This window comes from Ranitomeya variabilis, chromosome 1 (genome assembly GCF_051348905.1).
Source record: "Ranitomeya variabilis isolate aRanVar5 chromosome 1, aRanVar5.hap1, whole genome shotgun sequence".
Lineage (NCBI taxonomy): Eukaryota > Metazoa > Chordata > Amphibia > Anura > Dendrobatidae > Ranitomeya > Ranitomeya variabilis.
Genome location: NC_135232.1, coordinates 63789030 through 63816219, shown reverse-complemented (window position 1 = coordinate 63816219; position 27190 = coordinate 63789030). Strand labels below are relative to the sequence as shown.

The 27190-nt window shown below is 45.8% G+C and overlaps 1 protein-coding gene across 28 annotated transcripts in view; it reads right to left on the bottom strand.

Annotated features, from left to right (window-relative positions):
* Positions 1–24649: 24649 nt before the first annotated feature.
* CELF4 (CUGBP Elav-like family member 4) overlaps positions 24650–27190 on the bottom strand; it is a 1364246-nt gene continuing 1361705 nt past the window's right edge. For 19 of the 28 annotated variants that reach the window (XM_077284083.1, XM_077283953.1, XM_077284010.1 and 16 more), the window contains one exon: positions 25563–27108. Coding sequence is in view for 4 of the 28 variants with exons in the window: in XM_077284096.1 (XP_077140211.1) it covers positions 27050–27108 (59 nt within the window). In the remaining 24 variants the exon portion in view is untranslated. Of the gene's footprint in view, positions 27109–27190 lie in introns of all 28 variants that reach the window. The other 9 variants (XM_077284096.1, XM_077284113.1, XM_077284004.1 and 6 more) reach the window with 4 other exon arrangements.

The following is a 27190-nucleotide window of genomic DNA, read 5'->3' as shown; positions in this document are numbered from 1 at the left end:
ATATGCTTCTGCTTCCCACTGATCATCAAGTTTGTTCATTCTCCTTTTACGCTTTAACACTTGTTCACCTGGTGACAAGGGAATTGCAGGGGCACGTTGGTTGTAGTCTCTCTCTTGTTTTTGTCTGGCTTGAGATAGACTTCTTTCTACACATTCTTGTACTTGACGGTACTTTTGCTGTCTTTCTGTATCCCAATCTGCATCAGATGAGGTATTTTCTGGGGTTTGGACTCCCATGTCTAGATCAACAGGTAGTTTGCTGGATCTTCCTCTCATCAGGTATGCTGGAGTACAGTTGGTGGAATTCACAGGAATGTGGTTGTACAAGTCTACCAATCTGGCAACTTTTCTGGCCATAAGTTCATTTCCTGTACAGGTAAGGTTTTCAGTAGGTCAATCTCTACTTGGTTCATCTTTTCGCACATTCCATTGGTCTGTGGGTGATTGAGTTGTTCTGATCTTTTTGCATCCATACAGGTTGCAGAATTCTTGAAACACTTCCGCTTCAAAGGCTGGTCCTTGATCAGTAAGTACCTTCTCAGGATATTCATGTGGTCTACAGAAGTGCTGTTGGAAGGCCTTGGCTGCTGTTCTTGCCGTCAGATCCTTGACAGGTACAACCACCAGGAATCTGGAGTAGTGATCCACGATGGTCAGAGCGTAGACATAGCCTGACCTGCTTGGCGTTAGCTTCACGTGGTCTAAGGCCACCAGTTCAAGTGGCTGTTTGGTGACTATGGGCTGTAGGGGAGCCCTCTGACTGTCACGGTCCTTCCTGCGTAGGCTACATGGGCCACACTCTTGGCACCACTTTTCGATGGCTTTTCTCATGCCAACCCAGTAGAACCTTCCACGAAGTAGACTCTCCAACTTCTTCCATCCGAAGTGTCTTGCTCCATCGTAGTACGCTTCCAGAACCATTGGCGCATCTCACCTTGGGACCACTATCTGCCAAACTAACTCATGAGTGCGTGGGTTGATGTTTCTCTGGCACAGTTTACCATCGTAGATAAATAGTTTTCCCTTCTCCTTCCACAGTTGTTGCGTCTCTTGTGGATCATCCAAACCTGGGCGTGCACCTGCCTGCGTCAGGAGTTCTTTCACCAAATGGACCACGGGGTCACTGTCCTGGGTCTCTGCCCATCCATGGTGGGGCAGTGGATTCAGCGTGGCTTCTGGCCTATTTCGGTGCCGGTTCCTCACATGATGAGAATACTGAGTTGCCTTGGGGCTATGGAAAGCTGGCAATTCTATTTCTTCAAGTGTTTCTGAATCTTCTCCCATCTCTGGCAAGTTGGGCATTCTGGACAATGCATCGGCATTCTCATTCTTGTGTCCTGCGTGGTACTTCATGGTGAAATCATAATTGGACAACCGGGCCTTCCACCGTTGCTCCAGGGTACCAAGTTTTGCTGTGTTCAAGTGTGTCAGTGGATTGTTATCCGTGAAGATGGTGAATCTTGCTGAGGCCAAGTAGTGCTTGAATCTCTCCGTCACTGCCCAGACGATGGCGAGGAACTCCAGCTTAAAAGAACTGTGGTTTTCAGGGTTCCTTTCAGTGGGACGAAGTTTCCTGCTGGCGTAGGTGATTACCCTTTCTGTGCCTCTCTGGACCTGGGACAACACGGCTCCCAGTCCCATGTTGCTGGCGTCCGTGTACAGCACAAACGGTTGGTCATATTCAGGGTAAGCCAGCACCGCATCTCCCGTCAGAGCCAACTTCAAATGAGTGAAGGATCTCTCCAGTCCGTCGTCCCAGTCAAATGGGGTATTCTTACCCTTTGTTTTCTTGGATTGGACCACTAACAGGTCTTGCAGTGGCGCGGTTTTCTTGATGAAGTCTTTGATAAATCTCCTGTAGTAGCCTACCATCGTCCAGATACAGCAAGACGGTTTCGAAATTCTTGTGTCCCAGACAGCACTCCATCATCCTCTGAAACGTTCCTGCGGTGTTGCACAGTCCGAACGGCATGTAGTTGAATTCACAGAGACCCATCGGTGTGGTAAAGGCCGTCTTTTCCTTATCTGCCTCTGCTACGGGAACCTGCCAGTACCCACTGGTGAGATCCAAGGTAGAGAAGTAGTTAGCAGATTTTAAAGCAGCTAATGACTCTTCTATTCTAGGCAAAGGGTATGCATCCTTGTGTGTAATGCGGTTTATCTGCCTATAATCTCCTGTAGTAGCCTACCAACCCGAGGAACTGACGGACTTCATGGAGGTTTCTGGGCTTCGGCCAGTCTCTGATCACAGTGACCTTGTCAGGGTCTGGGGCCACTCCTTCGGCGCTCACCACATGGCCCAGGTACTGCACTTTGGGCTTTAACAGATGGCAATTGGATGGTTTTACCTTTAGGCCAAAGTTGGACAGGGCTTCGAACACCTCTGCCAGGTGCTTCAGGTGGTTCTCATAAGTCTTGGAGAAGACAATGACATCGTCCAGATACAGCAAGACGGTTTCGAAATTCTTGTGTCCCAGACAGCACTCCATCATCCTCTGAAACGTTCCTGCGGTGTTGCACAGTCCGAACGGCATGTAGTTGAATTCACAGAGACCCATCGGTGTGGTAAAGGCCGTCTTTTCCTTATCTGCCTCTGCTACGGGAACCTGCCAGTACCCACTGGTGAGATCCAAGGTAGAGAAGTAGTTAGCAGATTTTAAAGCAGCTAATGACTCTTCTATTCTAGGCAAAGGGTATGCATCCTTGTGTGTAATGCGGTTTATCTGCCTATAATCTACACACATCCTCATCGTGCCGTCTTTCTTTCTGACGTAGGCTACTACAGGAGATAAATCTCCTGTAGTAGCCTACCAACCCGAGGAACTGACGGACTTCATGGAGGTTTCTGGGCTTCGGCCAGTCTCTGATCACAGTGACCTTGTCAGGGTCTGGGGCCACTCCTTCGGCGCTCACCACATGGCCCAGGTACTGCACTTTGGGCTTTAACAGATGGCAATTGGATGGTTTTACCTTTAGGCCAAAGTTGGACAGGGCTTCGAACACCTCTGCCAGGTGCTTCAGGTGGTTCTCATAAGTCTTGGAGAAGACAATGACATCGTCCAGATACAGCAAGACGGTTTCGAAATTCTTGTGTCCCAGACAGCACTCCATGATCCTCTGAAACCTTCCTGGGGCGTTGCACAGTCCGAACGGCATGTAGTTGAATTCACAGAGACCCATCGGTGTGGTAAAGGCCATCTTTTCCTTATCCGCCTCTGCTACGGGAACCTGCCAGTACCCACTGGTGAGATCCAAGGTAGAGAAGTAGTTAGCAGATTTGAAAGCAGCTAATGACTCTTTTATTCTAGGCAAAGAGTAAGCATCCTTGTGTGTAATGCGGTTTATCTGCCTATAATCTACATACATCCTCATCGTGCCGTCTTTCTTTCTGACGAGGACTAATGGAGCTGCCCAGGGGCTACAACTATTTCTAACTACCCCAGCCTCCTTCATCTCTCCCAACATGTCCTTGGCACACTGATAATGAGCTGGAGGTACAGGGCGGTATCTCTCTTTAATGGGCGAATGATCTCCCATGGGGATATGATGTTGAATCCCTTTTACCTGCCTAAAATCTAGGGTGTGCTTGCTGAATACTCTCTCATACTCATGGACCACCCTGTAAGCCCCTTGTTTTTGGTGTGATGATGTAGAGTCAGTGCCCACGTGTAGTTTCTGACACCATTCTTCCATTTGTCCTGTAGAGCCATTGTCCTCCGCCTGGTTGGACGGGACCAAGGGTTCTGTTGCCTGTATCACATTATTATCAACAGTAAACAGTTTGGCAAGTGTGGCATATTTGGTTAGGTGGACCTCTTTCTCTCCACAGTTAAGGACACGTACTGGCACCCTCCCCTTGCAGACTTCAACCGCCCCTCGGGCTGTGAAGATTGTAGGCCTACTATCCAAATACACAGGTTCTACCAAGGCCTGGTAGTCTTTACCTTTGAGGTCTATTGCTGCCCGACACCATATTAACATTTCACCCATGGGGGGTATTGTGATGGGGATTGAATCACTCACTGTGGTACGGCCAATTTCTCCACCAGATAGTTCTACCTGCTGTCTCTGTACCAGAGCTCCGGTGTCCAACAGAGCGTTCATGGGGATACCGTCGATCACAATGGGGAGAACAGGTCGTCCTCCAACGTACATGGCTCTCCAGTTTTGTGGGCCTGGTCATCCTACTCCTGGGGATTGGCCCTCTGCCCCAGGGGTCGCTCGTTTAAATGACAGTACCTTGCAATGTGGCCTGCCTGATTGCAGCGGCTGCAAATGAGTCGTCCGTCCTGGTGATAGCGATCGTCATCTCTTCCTCTGGTCGGCGGGATCCTCTTCTGTTGTCGCCAGGGAACATCCTCCGGTCTGGAAGCCAGCTTGATCTTCTCCTTGGGGGGGCCTCCTGCAGAGACTGCACGGTCCGGGCTAGCACAGCAAAGTTCTTGGTCAGCTCCTGCAGCTGAAGGCGTAGTCCTGCTGGACAATCATCTTCAAGGATCTGGGCATCGGCCTCAGCAGGGACTTGAGGATTTGGTGCCACCTCCTAGTGGTACGTGAGAGCTTGACGCCTAGGGGGTACTGCACGGCTGGGCTGCCATTCCTGTAGCACCTGGATGGCCTTGTCCTTGAATTGCGCAAAGGCTAGGTCTGGATTCTGCATGGCCAGGAGGTGCAGTTGGGCCCTTTGGTTATTACACAGGAGTCCCTCAATGAACCGCTCTTTTAAGAGTTAGTCTTCATTTTGCACGCTGGTTGGATCAACCTGCCTAATTGCCCACAGTGCTTCCTGGAGATTAAGGGCATAGTCCCGTAGGCTATCCTGCGGCCTCTGCTTGTACCCATAACACTTCAATTTGATTTCTGTAGCGGTGCGGGTGTCAAAGGTGGTTTTAAGCTTAGCAAAGATCCCCTGCAAAGTCTCTTTATCTGCAGCTGGCCAGGATTTCACCTCCCTCAGGGCCACTGCAAACAGTTGGCCCATTATAATGTGAACTTTCTGATGCTCTGTCAGGGGATAAACTTCAAGCAGGCTGCAGAGTCTTTCTTTAAAGTCATCTAATGTATGTGATTCTCCAGAATATTGCGGGAGCCAGGCTGCTCCAGGTATGTACGGCATGGAGAGGGGCATGATGGCCGCTGTAGCTGGGGCGGTGCCTGGCTGGCTGATGGGAGCGGCGGGCTCTGCGGGACGTGGTGGTGATACAAGGCCTGCGGCTGCATCTATTGTGGGGCCTGCGGGCATGTCCGCAGTGAGGCCTGGGGGTGCTATTAGGTCTGAGGCTGCGACCGCCGCCAACTCCCCTCCCGGGTTAGACATTGTTCTTCCCCCTTGCTAACCTGGCAGAAGTCGGGGCTCCTCTCTAGAATCAGCAGTGTTTCCTCCAGTGCTCCGCTCTTTGCAGCGTCTCTCCTTTTGGCTCTGCTGCACGACGTCTTCACTTCCAGCATTCCAGGCAGCAGCGCGGCACCCGTTCTTCCTGCTTCGCGCTCTTTTTGGCTAGCTCCGCCCACAAAGGTACATCTCCTCCCCCTCGCGCTCCATGCGGTGCGGCAATGGCAGATTTTGGTGTCAATTTTTGGCGGCAATGCGCAATGCACAGTCTTGTAGCACAAATCAGTTAGGCACAGTTCTTAGGCACACATGACCTGATTTTCAGGCTTAAGTAGATCCTGTTCATGACGCCAAAAGATATGGAGCCTCCCCAAGGCATCGGGGTTCTCGTTACCGGGTCCTTCGTTTCACAGGGGGATGTCACGGTGGCTGACCCAGTTCGTTGCCCTTGGGACATCCGTGTGAAAGGGAAAGGTCTTTAAAGGGGAAATGTTCGTGATGCCACTGTTATGGAAATATTAGGGTTGGATAAATATATCCCTGTGTGTGCTGCGGCCGCTCCCAATTAGACTGAGTATTTTGAGCGCTCATCAAGAATGGACTGTACACAACTGTGACAGAACAACATTCCATCAATACTGATACTTTATTGTACATACATAGTTTTATATTTTCACATAGAAAGGAGTGGTTAGGGGTTGTCAGGGGTGGTTAGTTAATTACCATATTGTCTAGCTCCTCTGTCATTGGTTATCTAAACATATATGGAATATTGTGATTAATGCTCATATGACTGCAGATTAAGGAACTAAAATGTACCTCTGTATGTAGGACAAAGATGAGACACTTGATCAGCAGTTACCAAACATCTGACTCTGTTCTGCTTTTAGGGGTGGAAAACCCCATATGATCTGTCTGGGTTATATCAGTTTGTCAGCCATTTTAAACCATTTATTATAATGTATATACTAGATGTGAGCATATAAGTATATATTTGATTATAGAGGAGTATACATGCAAGTGAGATCTACATGATATATATATTTCTATCACAAGCCCCCCTTAGATATCACTTGCCCTAATCCTAGCCTCCTGTCCCAAAGCGCTGCAACTCTTTTGTGCTGTCGGCGAACTGACACAAGCCTAACGCCTGTGCCCCACTCCATACAGACTTTTCGCAAATGGGCGGTCAGGAGATCTGTCCCTAACGGGGGTTCGTTGCAATCAGTCTCTTAGTCAATAGCATGTGTAGTGAGCGATGTGCAGTCTTTATCAGGTAGGTCATCTGTTCGGTCAGGCAGGGCATCCACGACATCATTCTGGCTTGGGTGTCATCTTCTGGTAGGGGAGCTTTCTTGCAATGCGATGAGTGGATCCAAGCGAGTCTTCCCTCCAGTTTCACAGAGTTTGGTGTCATCAGCAGCACTTGAGCAGGACCATCAAATCTGGGATCGAGTGGTGTTCTCCTTTCAAACTTTTCCACCAACACCCAGTCTCCTGGCTTCTAGGAGTGCATACCGGACACTGAATCTGGATCTGGCAATGAAGAAAAAAACTCGAGAATGGATGTTAGCAAGTTTCTTGGTGATTTCAATTACATAAGCAGACAAAGTATCATATTGCATAATCAGCTGCTGAGGGAAAGGATACCCCTAACCTGGGACTAGACACAAACAAAATTTCATATGGTAACAGCTTTCCTGGGCCTCTGGGAGTGTGCCTAACACTGAGTAGTGTGATTGGGAGTGTGTAGGCCTAAGTCTGACCCTACTGCTGACTAGATCTCTCATGTGAGGTTTGCTGTGAATGCGGGTCCCTGGTCACTCTCTATCACTTCTGGGACCCCATGGCTGCATATCTCATCTCTGAGAGTAGCTTCTTTGCAGTAGTCTTTGCTGACTGGTTCCTCACTGGGAAAGCTTCTGGCCATCCTGAGAAAACGTCCACGACCACAAGGGCATATTCGAATCCTCCACTTGGCGGCATCTGGATGTGGTCTATCTGGATCCTCTGGAAGGGGTACAGTGGTCTGGCAAGACGATGTGTGGGAACTTTCTTCATTCTTCCAGGGTTGCATTTGCCACAGGTCAGACAGCTGTTTATGAACTTGGCTGTTAGGGTGGAGATTTCTGGGGCGAACCAGTAAGCACCAATCGGATCATTCATCTGTGCCTTTAATCTGTGTGTGGGCTCATGTGCCCACTGGACCACCATAGGGTGCATGCTTCGGGGTAAACAGGGTTTGTAGTCCATTGAGTATACCCTTCATTCTTCATGTGTTGCTCACTTCTGCATCCAGCATTCCTTCTTGTCCTTTGGGGCTTGCTCTTGCAACTTTTTTGAGCAGATCCCAGGATGTCATCTTGTCAGGTTTCCTGTCTTCAGCCGTCCTGTAGTAGCCGTCCGGCTCTACGACCTCTTCCACTTGTCCATATTGTCTTCCCTTAACTGTTTCTTTGGCTGCCATATCCGCCATGTTGTTGCCTCGTGCCCCTACTGTGTTCAGTTTTCCATGCGCTTTGACTTTTAGCATTGTCACCACTTTTGGAAGTTGAAGTGTGTTCAGCAGGTCCTTAATGGCTCCATTGATGCTTCACGGTTGTTCCGCTTGCTGTTATGAAGTCCCTTGCAGCCCAGATGGGTCCGAAGTCGTGTGCTATGCCATGCAAGTACCTTGAATCGGTATACATTTTCTCAGTCTTGTCTTCTGCCCTCTGGTAGGCCTTCATCAGCGCTATCAGTTCTGCTTCCTGGGCTGACAGACTGGGCGGCAGACTTCTGGACCACAGGATCTCTTGATTGCTGGTCGCTGCACCTCCCGTGTGGAATCTTCCTTCATCATCTGCAAATCTGGAGCCATCCACATAGAGGATCAACTCTGGGTTGGTCAGTGGCTCTTCTGCCACCTTGGGTAGTCCTGCTGTTTCCTGTTGCATGATGCTGAAGCAATCATGGTCATCCGTCCGGAGCAAATTCAGATCCCTGCAGAAGGTATCATGCAGATTTTGATCAGACTTTTTATCTGAGGATCCGTATCTGTATCCCCCCTTGGGAGTGGGAGTAGAGTGGGCGGATTGAGGACTGTGCATCTGGAGATGGTGACATTGTTGGGCAGGAGTAGAGAGCACTGGAGGCGAAGATGCCTGGCGGTGGAGAGATGTTTTAGCTGGGTTTGGTTGAGGATTGCTGAGATGTCATGCAGAGCCAGGATTTCCAATGGTTTTTCCACAGATGTCAGTAGTCCTGTCCAGGAGGGCGTGTGCTGCAACTGCTGCTCTCATGCGGGAGGAAGAGGCTTCCCTTGCAACTGGATCCAGGCAAGCTGAAAAGTAGTCCGAAAGTCTCTGCTTTCCCCCGTGAAGCTGTGTCAGGACTCCAGTAGCAAGGCCTTCTTTTCTCATCAAGTAGAGACGGAATGGCTTCTCGTAGTCAGATAGGTCTAGTGCTGGCAGAGACTACAGAGCCTTTTAACTTCTTGAACGAACTGAAGGCCACATCTCTCTGGAGGAACAGGGGTCACGCTGACGTATTCACACAGAGGCTGCATTAGGACGGAAGCAAGCAGGGATCCAGGCTCTGCAATATGAAACTAGACCAAGGAAGGCCTGTAGCACCTTTGGAGTTGTCGGAGGGACCATCTTCTCCACTGCGGTCTTCCGGTCATCTGTCAGGTGTTTCGCCTGGTGAGCAATACAGTGTCTCTGGAACGTAACTTGCTTCCTGACACCATTGGACTTTGTTCTTTGAGATCTTGCAGTGCTGCTCCGCCAGGTAGAGTAGGAGATACAAGGAATGGGCTTTACACGTGTCAAAGTCAACTGCACAAAGGAGTAGATTGTCCATGTATTGTAGCAGGGTTACTTCTGCTTGTTCTGTGACTCAGTTGGTGAGAACTGTGGACATTGCTTTGGTGAACTGTGAAGGGCTGTTCTGGGCCCACTGTGGCATCACTGTCCATGTGTGGTGTCCCCCCTGGTGCATTAAGGCAAACAGGAACTGGTCTTCCGGGTGAAGGGGGAACACTGGAGAAAACCTTAGCCAGGTCGGTCACTGTGAACACTTTTGCTGTGGCAGGCACATTCGAGAGCAGAGTGTGCGGATTCGGCATAATTGCAGTTTCAAACACTGTGGCGTCATTCACAGCTCTCAGGTTATATACCATTCTGAACTTGGCTGGCTCTCCTTTTACAGTCTTTTTCTTGACGGGGAAAAGCGGGGTATTGCAAGGCGATGTGCGAGGAACAATGATTCCTATTTCCAGGTAGACCTTCAGTTGGTCAGAGGCAGCTTGACTCTATGCCTGGCCTGGGCCTTACGAGGGTACGGGGTACATGGCTTGAGTGACACCCGTACTGGGGCAACTTGAGGTTTTCTCACGTGCTGGGGTCCCTTAGACCATAGACTTTCTGGTACTACATCCAGTACCTCCTTGGGTAGGCCTCATCGATTGTTTAATGTTCTTGTAGGGCCGCCAGCATGACTCTTCTCGGGTCAGGGATGAAGAAAGTGTCACTGTCCCATCTTCCTGGAACACTGTGGTTGCCTTCAGCTTCTGCAGTAGGTTCGCTCCCAGCAGGTTGAGTGGCAGGTCCTTTACACCACAAACTGGGACAGGATAGATTGTCCTGGCTGAGTGCACACGCTCAGTGGCTTTGTAAGCTGAGAATGTCTGACTTGACCATCAATGCCCATGCGAGACACAGAGAATTCTGATAGGCAGGTGGGATCAGCGAGTTCCACAGGTGTCATCACACTTCTGGCTGCACCACTTTGGATCTGACAACGCTATCCATTTTAAGGGTAATTTGAGGTACTGGTCTTGCAGATGAAGTTTTACATGTCAGGAGCATAGTGTCTTGCGGACCTGGCTTGCTTGCCTCTGTCCTATGGACGGGGTACTTCACTGCTTTCTGCACTTCCTCCTTGACCTGTTTCTCTGGACCAACTCTTGGGTTGCATGGGTCCAGTCTCTTCGGGGGCGTGGGTGCTTTGCACTGGTTCTGGTAATGGCCAAACTTGCCACAGATGTAACACTTGACACTTTTCCTGTCTTTGTAGGGTGGTTGCTCTTCCAGGTCAGTGGTCACCATGAGAGGGGCTGTCTTCTGCACCCCTGGTTGAGACTCAATCCTTTTGGCTACTGTGGACAACGGCATGATGGGTACTGTAGCGGCAGCGGGGTCCGGCCTGCTGATTGAAGCTGCGGTGGTAAGACGGGGCCTGCAGGTGCATTCGTGGCCATGCCCGGGGGTGCCATGAGACTGGCGGCTGCATCCAACCCAAGGTCTTGGGGCATTACAGGGGCTGCGGCTGCATCTGCCGTCACTTCTTACCCCTGGTCTGACATAGCTTCTCCCCTTTGCTAACCTTATTGAGGTTGGTGTCTCCTCTCTGGAGTCTGCAGCGGTTCTTCTGGTGTGTTGGTCGGCACTTTGCAGCGTCTTCACCTCTGGCTCCCCTTCTGGTGTTCTCAGCAGCACGGCACCCTTTTCCTTCTTTGTGCTCTTTTGTGGTGCTATAATGGTGGCAATTTTGGTGACAATCGGCAATAAACAGTCTCCTAGGCGCACATAAAACATTTTTTCTGGGTCAGTCCACTGCTATTGACCTGTTCCTAGGCCTAGCCACTATCAGTGGTTTCCTGATTGGCTGTCTCAGTCCATGCCCAAAGGCCTGTGTATCTGGTCATCAATGGTGAAGCCCAAGTCTTGGAATACTTGCATTACTCTGCAATGAAACTTCTTTACAGACTCTGTCTTTTCTTGGCTCATGTCATGTAAGCTGAGGGCCTGTCCTGCCAATCTGCCTTTGGCCCACTCTCTGAGCTGTTCAATTAGCTGTGGCCCTGACTCCCAAGCGTGTATGTCTGATTCTGCTGGAGGTTTGAATTGTTCCTTCATGATTGGCCAGAGTGCATCACCTGCTTCTATTTTCATTCATGGCCCAGAGATCATTCCAGCTGGCTGCATATGTTTGCTGCTTCTGCTACATTCTTCGGTAAAATGGCATGGGATGCATCCCTGGGTCTGGACTATTGTCACCTGACTTGAAGTGCAGTGCACATAGTGTAATGGTGGTGCCTCTATCTGCCCTTGCATTCTTGGTGCCTGTGGGTTTCTTTTCTAGTACTAGACAGCATGTATGATGTTCCCTCTTCATCTTCATCAGAGGAATAGTTGTGATAGCTTGTACTGGGGTCGTACACTGACTGATTTTGGACTTAGAAATTGCTTTTTTATGTGAGGATGTCTCCCCCTTGCTGAAGCTATGATGGATTAGGCTTATAGTTTCATGTTGGTGTGAATGTAGGCAGCTCTGACCGGTGCTGAAGCTGTACATTATCAATACATAGTGATATCAATGTTCATGTAAAACCTTAAGGGTTACAATATTGTTGACTGTGAAATGAGGTAACGGAGGATCTGTCAGTGAGCTCGTTCTGATATCATGCCTCCCCCCTCTGCACCCAGGGCTGAGCTGACTGCTGCCTGATATGTCTGTGGCTGCCCACTGTAGGGGGGGCTTTCACCTTCTTTCCCCGATATCACAAATGGCAATGGCTAGACTGTGCCAGGGACATGGAAAGGGAACCTTGTGCTGTAAGCACCATATTGTTTGAATTGGGCGTTGGCCCAGCCGGCAACAAGGAGGGAAAAAGAGGAAGAAGAAGGAGGAGGGGTTGAGGAGTGAGACAAAGGAATAGTAGGAGGGGAGAGAGAGAGAGAGAGAGAGAGAGAGGGAGGAGAAGAGAGGAGTGGAGAAGGAGGGGAGTGAAAGGGTGAGGAGAAGAGGGAGGAGAGAGAGAGAGAGGGGAAGAGAGAGAGAAGAGAAAAAATGTGGAGGAAGAGGAGAGGAAAGGAAAGAGAGAATGCGGAGAGAAAAGACTGACAGAGAAAAAAAAAGAAAAAAAAGAAAGAGGATAGAGGAGAACAACAAGAATAATAGAGAGGAGCAATTATGCCTTCTCCCTGTAGGGAGAGACGGGGTGCGCCACATACTGTGCAAAAAAATAACTACCTATACCATGGATTCTGCTAAAAGCAGACTGCGCAGATTCTCCCGTCTCATACCCACAAAAATCACTTCCTGGTTTGCTCACATAACTTTCTGTACCACCTAAACGATGTAAGCTCTGCTGCCACTTCATACCATGTATTAGTATTCAGCAATCTAACATCAGCTACTGTAACTTCCCTTATTTTCCTTTCTACGTTATGCCATTCCGCAGCTTGAAATCTGCCATTCTAATGAATTTCACGTACTTTATACCTTCCAAAATTTTCACATACTAAACACCTTCGTGTTCTGTCACTATCTAGGGGCTGTTTTCTCATCAGGAAGTAAAAGGACTTTCCTGTTGCTCGGCCACTCTATTCCCCATGGCAAAAGCAAAAAATGAAAATGAAAAACACACAAAAATGAAAAAAGAAAACAGTACTAAAAAAAACTTCTAAAAATGAGTATATAAAACTCTAAGAAAAACCCAAAACGATAAGAAAAACCGTCAAAAACTTAGTTCACAACCAAAAACTCAAAACTTTGATACAAGAGTAAAGAAAAAAAAACTTTTTTTCAAAAATAAATAAATAAAAAATAAAAAGGTAAAGAGATTGAAGATTGAGGAAAACTTAATTAAAAATTTTAAAATGCAGCAAAAAGAAAAAGACCCTTCAAGAGAGTAAAAAAAAAAAAAAAAAATTAAAAATTAAAACGGCTTTTCCTTTTTTTTTTTTTTTTAGAATCTCTGCGCTCAAATGCAGTCAGAGACACACTTCCTCTTAGATATCACGTATGCCATTGCAATAATATCAAATGTCACTAAAATCACGTTTCTGAAAACACTTACGTCACATCAAAAATGATAGATACAATTTAAATTTCATTTTTTCACAAAAAAACTACACATAGCCAGCATTGCAGCCGAAAACAGTCAGAAAAAAACAGATGTGACAGTTTGATTTACAATGCATATCTCCGCTTCAGCTGAAAAAAGAGGAAGTTCATGAGGGAAGGAAAAAAAAAAAACCAAAACTTTCTTTTCACTATTTCATGCTTCTTAAAGAAGCAACACTTGACAGACAGAAACAGATAGACAATCCGAGAGACGCCCTTTTAAATTCTGTGACACATGCAGGTTGCGCTGGGAACAGACTACTGCCAATCGCACTGGACGCACCTGCGCCCGGGCCACCTGAGTGCTTGAGAAGCACAACAAGCGGGAAATCTACCACCCCGGTCCGGACGTCCTGACTGGATCGCCGGCACTACGGGAATCTGCAGTAGCCCTCTTAAGTTATCACTACCCGTGCCTGGATCATGGGACCACCTGCCCCGGAACTCTGCGTGTTCCTCCTATGCACGGGAATCCTGCAATAACTTATCGAGCGATTTGACCTCCTGCCGTCTGTTTCCCAGCAACCACAAACAAAAGTCACTTTTTCCTTCTTCTCTCGGATTTTACACAAACACATACACGGTCCACAGCAGACACCTCCCAGGGTGGATTCGTGGCTACGGATTTTTTACACTACCTGGGAATTTGTGACCACATCTGACCGGCAAGAGGCATAGACAAGGACTGGGCACAGGGGACTTTCAGGTAAGATGATAACATTTTCTTACCTTACTTATGGAGCTGCGCAGTCTCCTGCCCCTGTGCCAAAGCCACTGCTATAACTTCCGTATCTCCGGTTAGAAGGATCCAGTGCGTTCATCCATGCCTCGCTGTTGGGCGCCATTTTGTTATGGAAATATTAGGGTTGGATAAATATATCCCTGTGTGTGCTGCGGCCGCTCCCAATTAGACTGAGTATTTTGAGCGCTCATCAAGAATGGACTGTACACAACTGTGACAGAACAACATTCCATCAATACTGATACTTTATTGTACATACATAGTTTTATATTTTCACATAGAAAGGAGTGGTTAGGGGTTGTCAGGGGTGGTTAGTTAATTACCATATTGTCTAGCTCCTCTGTCATTGGTTATCTAAACATATATGGAATATTGTGATTAATGCTCATATGACTGCAGATTAAGGAACTAAAATGTACCTCTGTATGTAGGACAAAGATGAGACACTTGATCAGCAGTTACCAAACATCTGACTCTGTTCTGCTTTTAGGGGTGGAAAACCCCATATGATCTGTCTGGGTTATATCAGTTTGTCAGCCATTTTAAACCATTTATTATAATGTATATACTAGATGTGAGCATATAAGTATATATTTGATTATAGAGGAGTATACATGCAAGTGAGATCTACATGATATATATATTTCTATCACACCACCTGTGGTATTCGGTCAGGGTGACCGATGCTGCTTTAAGGGGTCCGCTGGGGTGATGCTATGGCAGCTAGATGGTATACCTTCCCACAGGTGAAGTATGTCCTCAGGGCTTCCCAGTGTGTAGATGGTGGATGGTGAGAGGCGCAGTGAAGAACGAGGACACAAGGTTGCAGTCTCTTTACCTTTACTGAAGGCTCCAGCATCCACAGCCCAGAGCACCAGACCACAGGGCAGGCAGAGTCCGTCCGGTTTGGAGGCAAATCCAGAGTTCCCTTGTCCAAGTGGAAATCAGTAGCCTTCCTCTAGCGCTGCAGAGTTGTAGTCCTTTACTGCTAAGCTTCTCATAAGGTCCTCACAGATGTTATAGATGTTATGTCTCTCTCTCTCTGTCCCCCAGATGGATAGGACAAACCTGTATGACTGGTGGCTTGAGGCTGTTTGTAGGGACCCTAGCACGCCCCGGCCTCTGAGGGGTGCCACCGTGCCTCCTGGGTGTAGGGGCAGACAGGTAACCTGCAATTAGCTGTGCTGCTGGTCTCTGAAGTAAAGCATAAAGGTCCTTACTCCCTCAGTGTGCCGGCTACCAGATTTCTGCACCTAAGAAGGAAGCAGCCTGCTCCTGGTGGTCTCCCTCTGATATCCTCTCCTTTGCTCTGACTTCCTTTACGCTTGCTGCAATATGTTCTGCTTTCTATCCGTCTGTTTCCTAGAAGCTGCAGCACTTTAGGCTACATGGCTCCTATGCTTCCTCTCCCTCTGTCTTCCTGACAGGAACTGAACCCTTTCCCTCAGATCAGGATGTTCTTATAGGGGAGTTCACCTTAAACAGGCTTAGAGCTTCTGTTCTGGAGTGTGAACATGTTGCATGCATTGTGTTACCTGACAAAGAGTTCTTCGTTGCCTCCAAACGTAGCATCACTCTACCCGAGTGTATTGGTGGACCTCCTTGCGGTGCGTGAGGAGGTCCACCGCAAGGAGGAGAGCTGAAAGAAAGTGACTGATACAGCTCCGGGTGAGACCGTTCCTTGTATATGTCCCAGCCTTATTTATGGGTATATTATGACGCTATGCAGTATTTAACTCCTGTGGGCTAGATGCTATGTGATATGGCAGGAGAATACTCATTGTATTAACCCCAGTGTTCTGTTTCCCATTAAGGGGCCCTATGAAGGATTTAGTACCGATACCCCTATAGAGGTGTAAATGAACCTGGGAGCGTATACTGGCGCATTTAAGTACATTACATATGCTAGGCTGTGGTTCAAGTGGTGAACATACATATACCTGGCTACAGTATGAGTACTTTGGTGGATGGAATGCTATGACTTTTGAGGCAATACTATAGCCTTTGTCCGAGAGCGCCACCCACGCTGTGTTTGTTTGTTTTTCTTTTTTGCACTTTTATTATATACTAGATGGCAGCCCGATTCTAAAGAATCGGGAGTCTAGAATCCATATATACTTTATTTATTCAAATGTAAGAATAATTTGGTGGGCGGGGACCCTCGGCCTCCGATTTGGTTGGCGGGGCCCCACGGCCTCCGATTTGGTGGGCGGGGTCCCTCTGCCTCCGCTTTGGTGGGCGGGGCCGCTCGGCCTTCGATTTGGTGGGCGGGGCTCCTCGGCCTCCAATTTGGTGGGCGGGGACCCTCGGCCTCCGATTTGGTTGGCGGGGCCCCTCGGCCTTCGATTTGGTGGGCGGGGCCCCTCGGCCTCCAATTTGGTGGGCGGGGACCCTCGGCCTCCGATTTGGAGGGCGGGGACCCTCGGCCTCCGATTTGGTGGGCGGGGACCCTCGGCCTCCGCTTTGGTGGGTGGGGCCCGTCGGCCTCCAATTTGGTGGGCGGGGCCCCTCGGCCTCCGATTTGGATGGTGTGGACCCTCGGCCTCGTGGACCATGTTCGGCCTCGTGGACCATGTTCTGCCTGGGGCCCCTGTGCTCTGCCTGGGGCCACTGTGCTCTGCCTGGGGCCCCATGTTCTGCCTGGGGCCACTGTGCTCTGCCTGGGGCCCCATAAGCTGCCTGGGGCCCCTGTGCTCTGCCTGGGACCACTGTGCTCTGCCTGGGGCCCCATATGCTGCCTGGGGCCCCTGTGCTCTGCCTGGGGCCACTGTGCTCTGCCTGGGGCCCCATATGCTGCCTGGGGCCACTGTGCTCTGCCTGGGGCCCCATATGCTGCCTGGGGCCCCTGTGCTCTGCCTGGGGCCCCATATGCTGCCTGGGGCCCCTGTGCTCTGCCTGGGGCCCCTGTGCTCTGCCTGGGGCCCCATGTTCTGCCTGGGGCCCCTGTGCTCTGCCTGGGGCCCCTGTGCTCTGCCTGGGGCCCCATATGCTGCCTGGGGCCCCTGTGCTCTGCCTGGGGCCCCTGTGCTCTGCCTGGGGCCCCATGTTCTGCCTGGGGCCCCTGTGCTCTGCCTGGGGCCACTGTGCTCTGCCTGGGGCCCCATATGCTGCCTGGGGCCCCTGTGCTCTGCCTGGGGCCCCATATGCTGCCTGGAGCCCCTGTGCTCTGCCTGGGGCCCCTGTGCTCTGCCTGGGGCCCCATATGCTGCCTGGGGCCCCTGTGCTCTGCCTGGGGCCCCTGTGCTCTGCCTGGGGCCCCATGTTCTGCCTGGGGCCCCTGTGCTCTGCCTGGGGCCACTGTGCTCTGCCTGGGGCCCCATATGCTGCCTGGGGCCCCTGTGCTCTGCCTGGGGCCCCATATGCTGCCTGGGGCCCCTGTGCTCTGCCTGGGGCCCCTGTGCTCTGCCTGGGGCCCCATATGCTGCCTGGGGCCCCTGTGCTCTGCCTGGGGCCCCTGTGCTCTGCCTGGGGCCCCATGTTCTGCCTGGGGCCCCTGTGCTCTGCCTGGGGCCACTGTGCTCTGCCTGGGGCCCCATATGCTGCCTGGGGCCCCTGTGCTCTGCCTGGGGCCCCATATGCTGCCTGGGGCCCCTGTGCTCTGCCTGGGGCCACTGCGCTCTGCCTGGGGCCCCATAGGCTGCCTGGGGCCCCTGTGCTCTGCCTGGGACCACTGTGCTCTGCCTGGGGCCCCATATGCTGCCTGGGGCCCCTGTGCTCTGCCTGGGGCCACTGTGCTCTGCCTGGGGCCCCATATGCTGCCTGGGGCCCCTGTGCTCTGCCTGGGTGTAGGACACTGGTGACGTCACTTATCTCCGGACATTAGCTCCGGACATTAGCTCCGGACATTAGCTCCGGACATTAGCTCCGGACATTATCTCCGGACATTAGCTCCGGACAAAGCCACGGAAGTTGGCACAAATTGCAGGAAGTAGTATTCCAGGCAATTATATATTAGATAGTATTTTATGTGAATCCAGTAAAAGTTATATTTTAATCCTATTATTTGTATATATTGAAAGCAGAGCCTAATGCAGCAAAAACATGTTGGTGGTCAAGTATAAGGACAAGAGGGATGTAATTATCTTGACCACAATACACTGTGACAATAGCTCCCCTGTCACTGGTACCACAACAGAAGTCCCTGAGCCAGAGTGTATCCTGGATTATAATAAATTCATGGGGGGCGTAGATCTCTCAGATCAGCTGCTCCAACCATACAGTGCCATGCAAAAAGCTAAAGTATGGTTCAAAAAGTTGGCCGTGCACATTGTACTGAAGATGGCACTGTACCATACTATTATGCTGTTTCGATGGGAATCTTCTTTCAGTTTCAGGAGGTTTTCATCAAGGCCCTAATGTTTGGCACTTTGGAAGTTGAGGGTCCCAGTACTTCCAAAACTAATAATGTCCGTATTGTCCCAGGTCAATATTTTCCAGCAGAGGTTCCTCAAACAGCGAAGAATGGAAGATCACAAAAACGGTGCAGAGTATGCTCCAAGAGGGGAAGCCGAAAAGACACAATTTACCATAGTGAAACCTGCTCTGAGAAACCTGGCCTTTGCATTAAGGATTGCTTCAAAGCGTACCACACATCCACAAATTAAGAAAAATAGTTTTTACCTTATTGACACAACACACTTTTATAATCTGATCTACTCCGCAAAACTTACATATACCACCACATTATAAATTCATAAACCAGTAAAATCAAAAACATTATCATTACTTTAGCTATGCCTTTAGATAAGTCCTTGTGTAGTTTTCAAAAATGGCTCAGGGGCTCTTCAACTGCAACATGGTGCCCGAAAACCATTCCATCAAAGTCTGAGCTCCAAAACGTCACTCATTCCCTTTTGGAGCTCGGCAGAGTGTCCAAGTAGTAGTTTCCCACCACATATAAGGAATTGGCTATTTTCTCTTGAAAATCTTGTGAAAATGAAAACATTTGGGGCAAAAGCAATATTTTTGTGGGAAAAATCTAATTTTTTCTTTTTTCACGGCTCAACGTTATAAAATTCCGTGAAGCACCTTTGGGTTCAAGGTGCTCATCACACCTCTTCATAAAATCCTTAAGTAGTCTACTGTTTAGGCACATCAGGGGCTCCCCAAAGACAACATGGTATGAAATTTAGATTCCAGCCAATTTTGCGTACAAAAAGTGAAACTATGCTCCTTTCCTTCTGAGCCCTGCCTTATAGCCAAACAGTAGCTTTCCACTTCATATGGGGTATCGGCATACTCAGTCAAAATTGCAACACAATTGATTGAGGTCCATTTTCCCTTATGAAAAAAATAATTTAATGTCCCTTATTAGCCTTTGGGGAATTTCAGACCCCAGACCATAATGAAGAAGACATGTAAAAAGTGGTAACAATCTTTATAATTACCTCACTGTTCACCTCAACGGCCCCTCTGTTCCTCACCGCCACTAGTCCAGTCCTTGTTGCATTTTCATATTGGTGACGGCAGCACTGAAATCCCTGGGCCTTGGTCACTAGACCCAAACTTCCGGGTTCGCTAGGTATGGGAACGTTCTGCGGAGGCGCCACAAAGGTCGAGAGGTCAGAATTTTTTTAAACATCCTGATGTCTGTACATGGTTCAGAAAAATGTCAGTGAGCAGCCTCTGTGTTGCTAAATCTGAACTGTAGCAAATTATAAAAAATCATTTTGGCAAATGTGAATTTTTGTAAAATTTGGATATACCGTATATACCCTCCTGGTGCGGTTTGCACGTCCCTGCTTCTCTGATGGTCTCCACCGAGCACTGGCAGCTTGTTCCTGTGTTCAGCGGTCACATTGTACCGTTCATTAAAGTAATGAATATGCGCTCCACCCCTATGATAGTGGAGTCGTGTCCATATTCATTACTTTAATGAGCGGTACCACGTGACCGCTGAACACAGGAAGAGCTGCCGGCACCTGGAGACCATCGGAGAAGCAGGAACATGCAGAGACATGCCGGGAGCAGGTGAGTATGATGTGACAGCCGCCGCTCACCCTCCCCCACGACCCCCTGGGACAATGACTCGAGTATAAGCCAAGAGGGGCACTTCCAGCCTAAAAAAATGGGCTGAAAGTCTTGGCTTATACTCGAGTATATACGGTAATTAAATTCCAGTCTAATTTATTCGCTCATCTCAAGTGCTAACACTTTCACTGCCAGTGTCTTCAAATGAGCATGTTTTGATATCAATGGATCAATGCTTCCCTTAAGGCAGATGAAAAAATGAAAGTTTAGTTATTCTTTAACTTTTCATTTTTCCACTTGTCGTTTGGTTCTGATGGTCCAGAGATGATGATGAAACTCTACATTACATGACATAGAATAAAATTGCACTCATAGTTTATAAATATTGTACAGTATATTTCTGGGTCTCCTTGGTCTGCAAAGAGGTCTCTAATAGTTAATTATTGTGTTTGATCTTGTCTTTCTGCATCATTTTTTCTTCATTTTGCTGTTTTAAAATCTCTGAATGAGAAACTCAAAAGCAATTCACAAAATTGATGAACAGCAAACGGTGAATGCCTTCATTGAGTTGGAAAATCAGATTGAGCCTTGACATGTATTACAGAAGATGGCAGCTAGACTGAAGCCTAAAAACGGTAATGTGTTTTGTGAAATTTTATCAATTATTTTGTCACTGTTTGTTCTTGTTGGGAAATAGGTAGTTTAGAGTCTAGTATTGACTTCTTAAAAACCTACCCTTTACAATAGTCTAAATTATTCAAGATAGGACAGGATTTAATATTTTGCGTATTTTTTAGACTTTGTGACTATTAAGCCTGAGATTTTAGCTACCATTCCACTGAGAGTTAAAAGCTATAATGTTCCACAGAAACTCCCTCCTGAAACAAAAAGAAATTAAAGTTTGGTCTGAAGTCCGTTGCGTGCCATGTTGTCACCTTGGCGTGGATTAGGATTCTTGATTATGGAACAAACAGAAAACATGGCAGCAAATCCGGAAGTTCTGGATGCTGATTTTGGCAATAAATGTGGCCTGAAACAGTCAATGTGAATATTTATCTAACTACAGGCTCTATCTTGGACTTGAGTATTTTGGTGCCAGAATGTAGTGAGGTGAGTGCACAGTTACCTACTGCGGCAGCGCGGTGGGCCTTAATTTTTTTTTCTTACCCTGGTCTGCACCGGACAAACAATCAATGTATATGGACGGATGCGGGATCCCTCCAGCAAGTGAATGGTACCATTGATGACTGTGACCTAACTCCTCAATGGCATCCAACACCTCTCACACTAGGTCCCTGTCTTTACTGTCTCTCAGCAGTGTCCCTGGCAGAAATCTCCTCACATCTAGATAGGTTCTGAGCACGGACATGATCAGCTCCACCCTGCCACTGCTGTGGTCTTGGTGAGTTGCTTTAACAAAAGTATGTTATTGGATTCCCCTCCGGCACGTCCTCTCTCTGTTTTCAATAGCTGCAGACTGCCCTTAAGATGGCCACACTTCCTCTTCTTGTATTTCACATCACCTCAGATTGTACTGCAAATAATCAAATCTATTTGATTACAGTACAGGTACAGTACACAGTTATACATATTTATACCACTCTGGTGAGCCGACACACATCTAACTAAAGGCTAAGCTGTGAAGTAATTTCAATATACAGATTATTATTATTATTCATTTTTATAGCACCATTTATTCCATGGCGCTTTACATGTGAAAAAGGGGCACACATAGACAAGTACAATAAACATGAGCAATACAAGGCACACACAAGTACAGAAGGAGAGGGGACCCTGCACACGAGGGCTCACATTCTACAGATTCACCCCAATGTAACACCTGGATTCCCTGCCTCTGCTTTTATTCAGGTTATGATAGAAGCTCTGATCTCTTCAGGTATGGAATCCACAAGATCTTCAAAGGTGTCCTGACATCAAATCCGTAGCAAAAGACCCTTTAAGTCTTGTAAATTGTAAGGTGTAGCCTCAGTTTATCAAATTTATTTTTAGATGGTATCCCACAGATTTACTATTGATATCTTGGTCATGTCCCTCAAACCATTCCTAAACAATTTTTGCAAAACTATAATTGCCAGTAGGCAATAGCGCTTCTATGAATAGGGGACTTGCTCTGTGTAGTGATTAGGTAGGTGGTACATGTCCCATCTGCATAAATGCAAGGACCTAAGGTTGTCCAGCAGAACATTGTCCAGAGGACCACACTGCCTCCACCTGTTTGTCTTCTTCTGGATGCCATTTCTCCCCCAGGTAATGATTTAAGTGCACTCGGCAATTCACATGATGTAAAAGAAATAATGACTCATCAGACCAGTCCACCTTCTTCTACTTCTCCACGGTCCAGATCTGGTTATCACATGTCCATAGCAGGCATTTTGATTAATTTTGTGAGAGTAGTATGAACACTTTGACTAGTTCCATGCACTACACAGCCTCATATATAGCAAGCTGCAATGCTCAACAATTTGAGTTGTAGCTCTTCTCTGGAATTAGATCATGGGGGCTAGCCTTCTCTTCCTGCTCACATTCATAGGCTTTGGTAGCCTATCACCCTGTTGTTGGTTCACCAGCTGTTTTTCTTTGGACCACTTTTAGTAGGAACTAACTAATCCATATTGGAAACATCCCAATTTTGCAGATGCTCTGATCCAGTCATCTAGCTATTATCATTTTTCCTGCTGCTTGCCCACTTGACCCGACTGACTGCCTAGTATATCCCAACCCTCGATAGTTGCTATTGTCACAGGAAAGTTATCTACTTCAGCTGTCAGTGGACTCAATGGCATGGTTCACTGGCATGTAATTTCCTATAAATTATTTGCGCCATTTATTAAGCACAGAGAGTAAAACTAAGTTTTAGTCCTTTTCCTCAATAAATTAAAGGGGTGGTCCGGAGCAAATATTGATTTTCATTCTAAATGTCTCTCGATTGATTTTAATAATATAATAGTTTTTCTAATAAGGTTTAATTAAAAGTCCTTACCCTTCCCAATAATCTAACTGCTTTATTTTATTTATTTTTTTACCTATATTCGTTCTGATGATGCTTCATTTGAGATTCTCCAGTGCATACTGGAATACTCAAATGGGATGTCATCAGGGCACACAGGCTGTTGTAATAATTATAGGGGATAACTCAGGAGACTCTTTGCGTGGAACAAGACAACTACAGGACACAGTTTTATAAGTGGTAAAGTCTATATTATCACACAGTGATTCAAACAGGTGCAGAGAGAAACTCAAGTCCACAACACTTGGTGCAAATATCAAATGCAGCTCAGCAGTCTATAGGAAACTTCAGAGGAAAATGCAATCACGCAGAAAGTCTATGAAGCACAATTATTCTTGAGGATACTTGACACGAATAAGTCCTTGCTTAGTCCAAAACACAGATAGATTTGCTTATAAGGCAGTTCAAATAATATCTTAGCTCAACCAGGTAGGTCTGGGTAATAGTCTCAGGCTCTTGCAGAGCAGAAACAGCTTACATGTCCAGCAAATGCAGATGGAAGCAAACACGAGCAGCAGATGAAGGAGGATTACTGGAACTGGTGTATGCAGCAGGAACTCAGAGCAGAGTAGCAGGATAACCCCACAGGTTCACAGGAGCAGGTATATAGCCAGGGAGTCACTAGAGGTCAGGAGCTGGATGCAAGGCAGAATACTCTAGCACAGACTGAAGGCTGGGGTGGAGTTTTATAGCAGGAAGACAGTGCACATGAGACCAAAGACGCCATCTTGGAAAAGGGCAGTAATGCACAAAAAGGTAATAAAAAATGTTCAGAGTCCTGACAGCTGTGGTCACTGTCGCTACCTTGAAATTATATAAATAAAGAGCACGGCACTTCTGGTTGATAGGTGAACACGTAGGAACCTGTCCCGTAGTATAGTTTATATGAAACTTGGTAATCAAATATGGTGAAAAAAAGTTTTTTTTTAATTTCATGAATGCAATCCAGAATGAGAAAGATGTTTCAGTTCCAAAAATAAACCTTCAGATCACAGAATGCCCAGAAGAAACTGCTTAACTTAATTTAGCGCTACTAACTTTAAATTAAACAGTTTGTCCTGGGCATTCTATCAACTAATGAAGGTCCAATTGTTGGACCGAAGCATCTTTCTCATTCTGAATTGAATTCATGAAATAAAAAAATACCCTGTTTTACCCAACCTTGTAATGCAGCATCACCAGTGACATCAATTTCAGTGGTTGGGTTAGTTCGTCCTCTACTGAGCATGTGTCGATTGTCAATTCTGATGTATGCTCTTACTGTGCAATATTCTTCTCAGTGCACAATGACAGTGCGCTCCCTCACTGGTGCTAACTAGAAGTCATAAGCCAACAGGAGTGTGCACTGTCAGTTCTCATTGTAAAGGGAGAACACAATGAGCAGAGACAAGCACCACCCCTCAATTTAACTCACTTTTGGGGGGGAAGGGCTGGTATTTGTTTGTCAGTGCACAATGTAAGGAGAGAATGTGGCAGTTTCTAAAAAGCTGTAGAGGGAGTGCACTGCCACTGTGCATTGAAAAGAATATTGCACTGTAGGAAGGGAGCTCATACTGTAAAAATATTATTATTAAAATGAAATTTATTATATAATAAAATATTCTTAATTCCTTATGGAAAATATAATTATACACTATACATAACAGAAGAAAAATAGCCACAAAAATTTTCAGATACACAGACGTTATTTTTTTTAAACTGTGCTTTATTTAGGGCTAAGCTGAAAAGCGTCATTCAATAATTACAGAAGATTACAAGGAGATTTTTTTTTTTTTTTTTAAAGGTAATTGAGAGTGAAAAGAGCAGTTGGACGGAAATGCAGCTGCAGTACACACCTGTACTTACTAACAGCATGAATCAAAGGAAGAGAGAAAGAATGAAAATACCTTAGTGTGGGCAAGGAAAGGAAAAGAACTAGAAAGAAGCAAATTGGTTTCCATTAGAAATATAAAAAAGCCTCGGCCAGCATTCTAATGAACAAATGCAAGGATCACAGCATTATTATTTAATTTGTTAGATATTCATTTTACATTTTAAATTATTATTATTATTTTTTTTTTTAATTACCCTCCCGATGCAAGACAGACCTGCAAGATTATATCAAGTGGTTAAAGTAAATGGTTAACAACCCTTTAATTATCCAGTGTGATGGTTACTACAGTGTTCAATGCCCATTATAAAAACAAGGCCTGACGGGAAATTTAACAACAAAAAGAATGGGGGAAAAAAAAACATGAATCCATTGCAGAAGTTAATTCTAAAAGTGTGTATTTATATATATCTATATTTCTATATATTTTAAATAAAAGTTAAATATGATCATTCCACTCTTTTAGTTCAACTAAAACGAGTGAGAGAAACATAAAAAAAAAATAAAGATAAATCACACCGTGGAAATAAATTAGAATAAATATGATATATCTTAAAATATATGTGTATTTTAATAGTTAATTGACTTTTTATTTCTGAATCTGAAATTCATTTCTAAAGCAACATTACTATTCTTATTTTTTTTTAAACTGCTCTAAAGTCAATTACCAAAGATAAATATCGTGCTTTTTTTTCATTTAAATAATTTTTTTCCTTGTTTTTTTTTTCTCTATCATTACAATTAAAAGACCTACAAAATATGCAAATGTATTTACAGAAAAACAGAGCCAGCATCGTTTTTTTGTTTTGTTTTAAACATCCCCTGTTTTTCAAAATTCCTTGTAAACAGTTTCAGAAATTCTTTAAAGATTGTATATATATATGTTTTTTTATGTTTTTTTTTTTTTAACATTAAGGTTCTAGGCTGTCTTTTGCCCTGAAGGTCTAGAACAAATATGGAAACTACTAAAAGCAGAGGATGATGGGAAGGTTAGCAAATAGCAGGTTACGAAGATATGAAGCGATAGCTGTGTCATTCTTCAAGTTAAATTAACTGATAAAAAGACAATAGCTGTTGTATCTTTAATATTTCATTGCATCATTTTACAATAGTCAAGTTTTATTTAATAGGTGGAATGCTTGCAGTTAGGAGCTGCCATCACAGCCTCTCACATCCTCCTCAATACAGTATGCAATTGGCAAAGAGTAGGAATTTATGCTTAGTCTAAACTCTACAAAAATTACAGTTCTACAACATCTTTCCTTTAGCCATAATGCTAACGTCTATATTTTTTTTTTGCTTTTTTTTATTTTTATTTTTTTTATTTTTTTGTGTTGCTTTTTTTGACTATTATATAGTTATCTTAAACTTTTCTGTTAAATCTGTACAACTATTAGGATTTTAAAGGATGGGGTGGAAAGAGGAGTAGGGGAGGGAAGAAATAGTTAGAAGCATTTACAAACCATTTTTTTTGTCCGCTACCATCTTTCTAATGCATTTTATATATTTTTTTATTTTATTTTTTTTTCTATTTTTTTGTTTTTTTATTGTTTTCTTAGCTTTTTTTTTAAATAGCTATCCTCTATTTAATCTCTACATACTTATCCATTTCATAATATACAGAAAACCATAGGAAATTTTCATAATTGAATTAATATAACCAAAGAGCCTTCTATAGTATCAAATAACTATTATCTTGCCATTTTTTTTTTAAAAGCATGTAAGCATTTTTTTTTTTTTTTTGTACATGTTTCATATAATTGTTCTCGGAACCTGTTTTAAGAACAGACGAGAAGTAGGAAGTTAACTCCATATTTTACATACAGCTACAAGTCTGCAATAAAAAGTTTGGTCCTTTGGTCCCTAAATAGCTAAGGAATGACGGATACGATGCTTCTTGTAACGGTTGCTCTGGGGTTACCATGGCAACATAACTCATGGTGACAAACAGGCACTCCTTGTCAGATTTCAGGTTTACTGTTAGAAGAAAAAGCCTTTTTTTGTGTGTAATATTGTCATTGTCTATTCAGAAATTCCGATTGATCTTGATCCCGTCTGATGTTTTCCAACTTAAGTTCCCGTCCACGTAAGCAGAACGCAATACTTTCATTGAAGAAATATTACAGTCTAAACAATCAAAGAAGAAAAGTCTGTAGTCTTCAGCATGATTGGTACTTTGCTGATATGTCAAAGTTGTGATCCAGCGCTTCTCGATCATATATATTTATTTACGTAAGTTGTATTGTTAGAATACGGCCCATTCAATTCCTGCCCTAAAAGAATAGAAAAACAAAAACATAAAAGCGAGTTAGAGAATTTAGAAATTAAAATTAACAACAATAAATCACTAAGAAA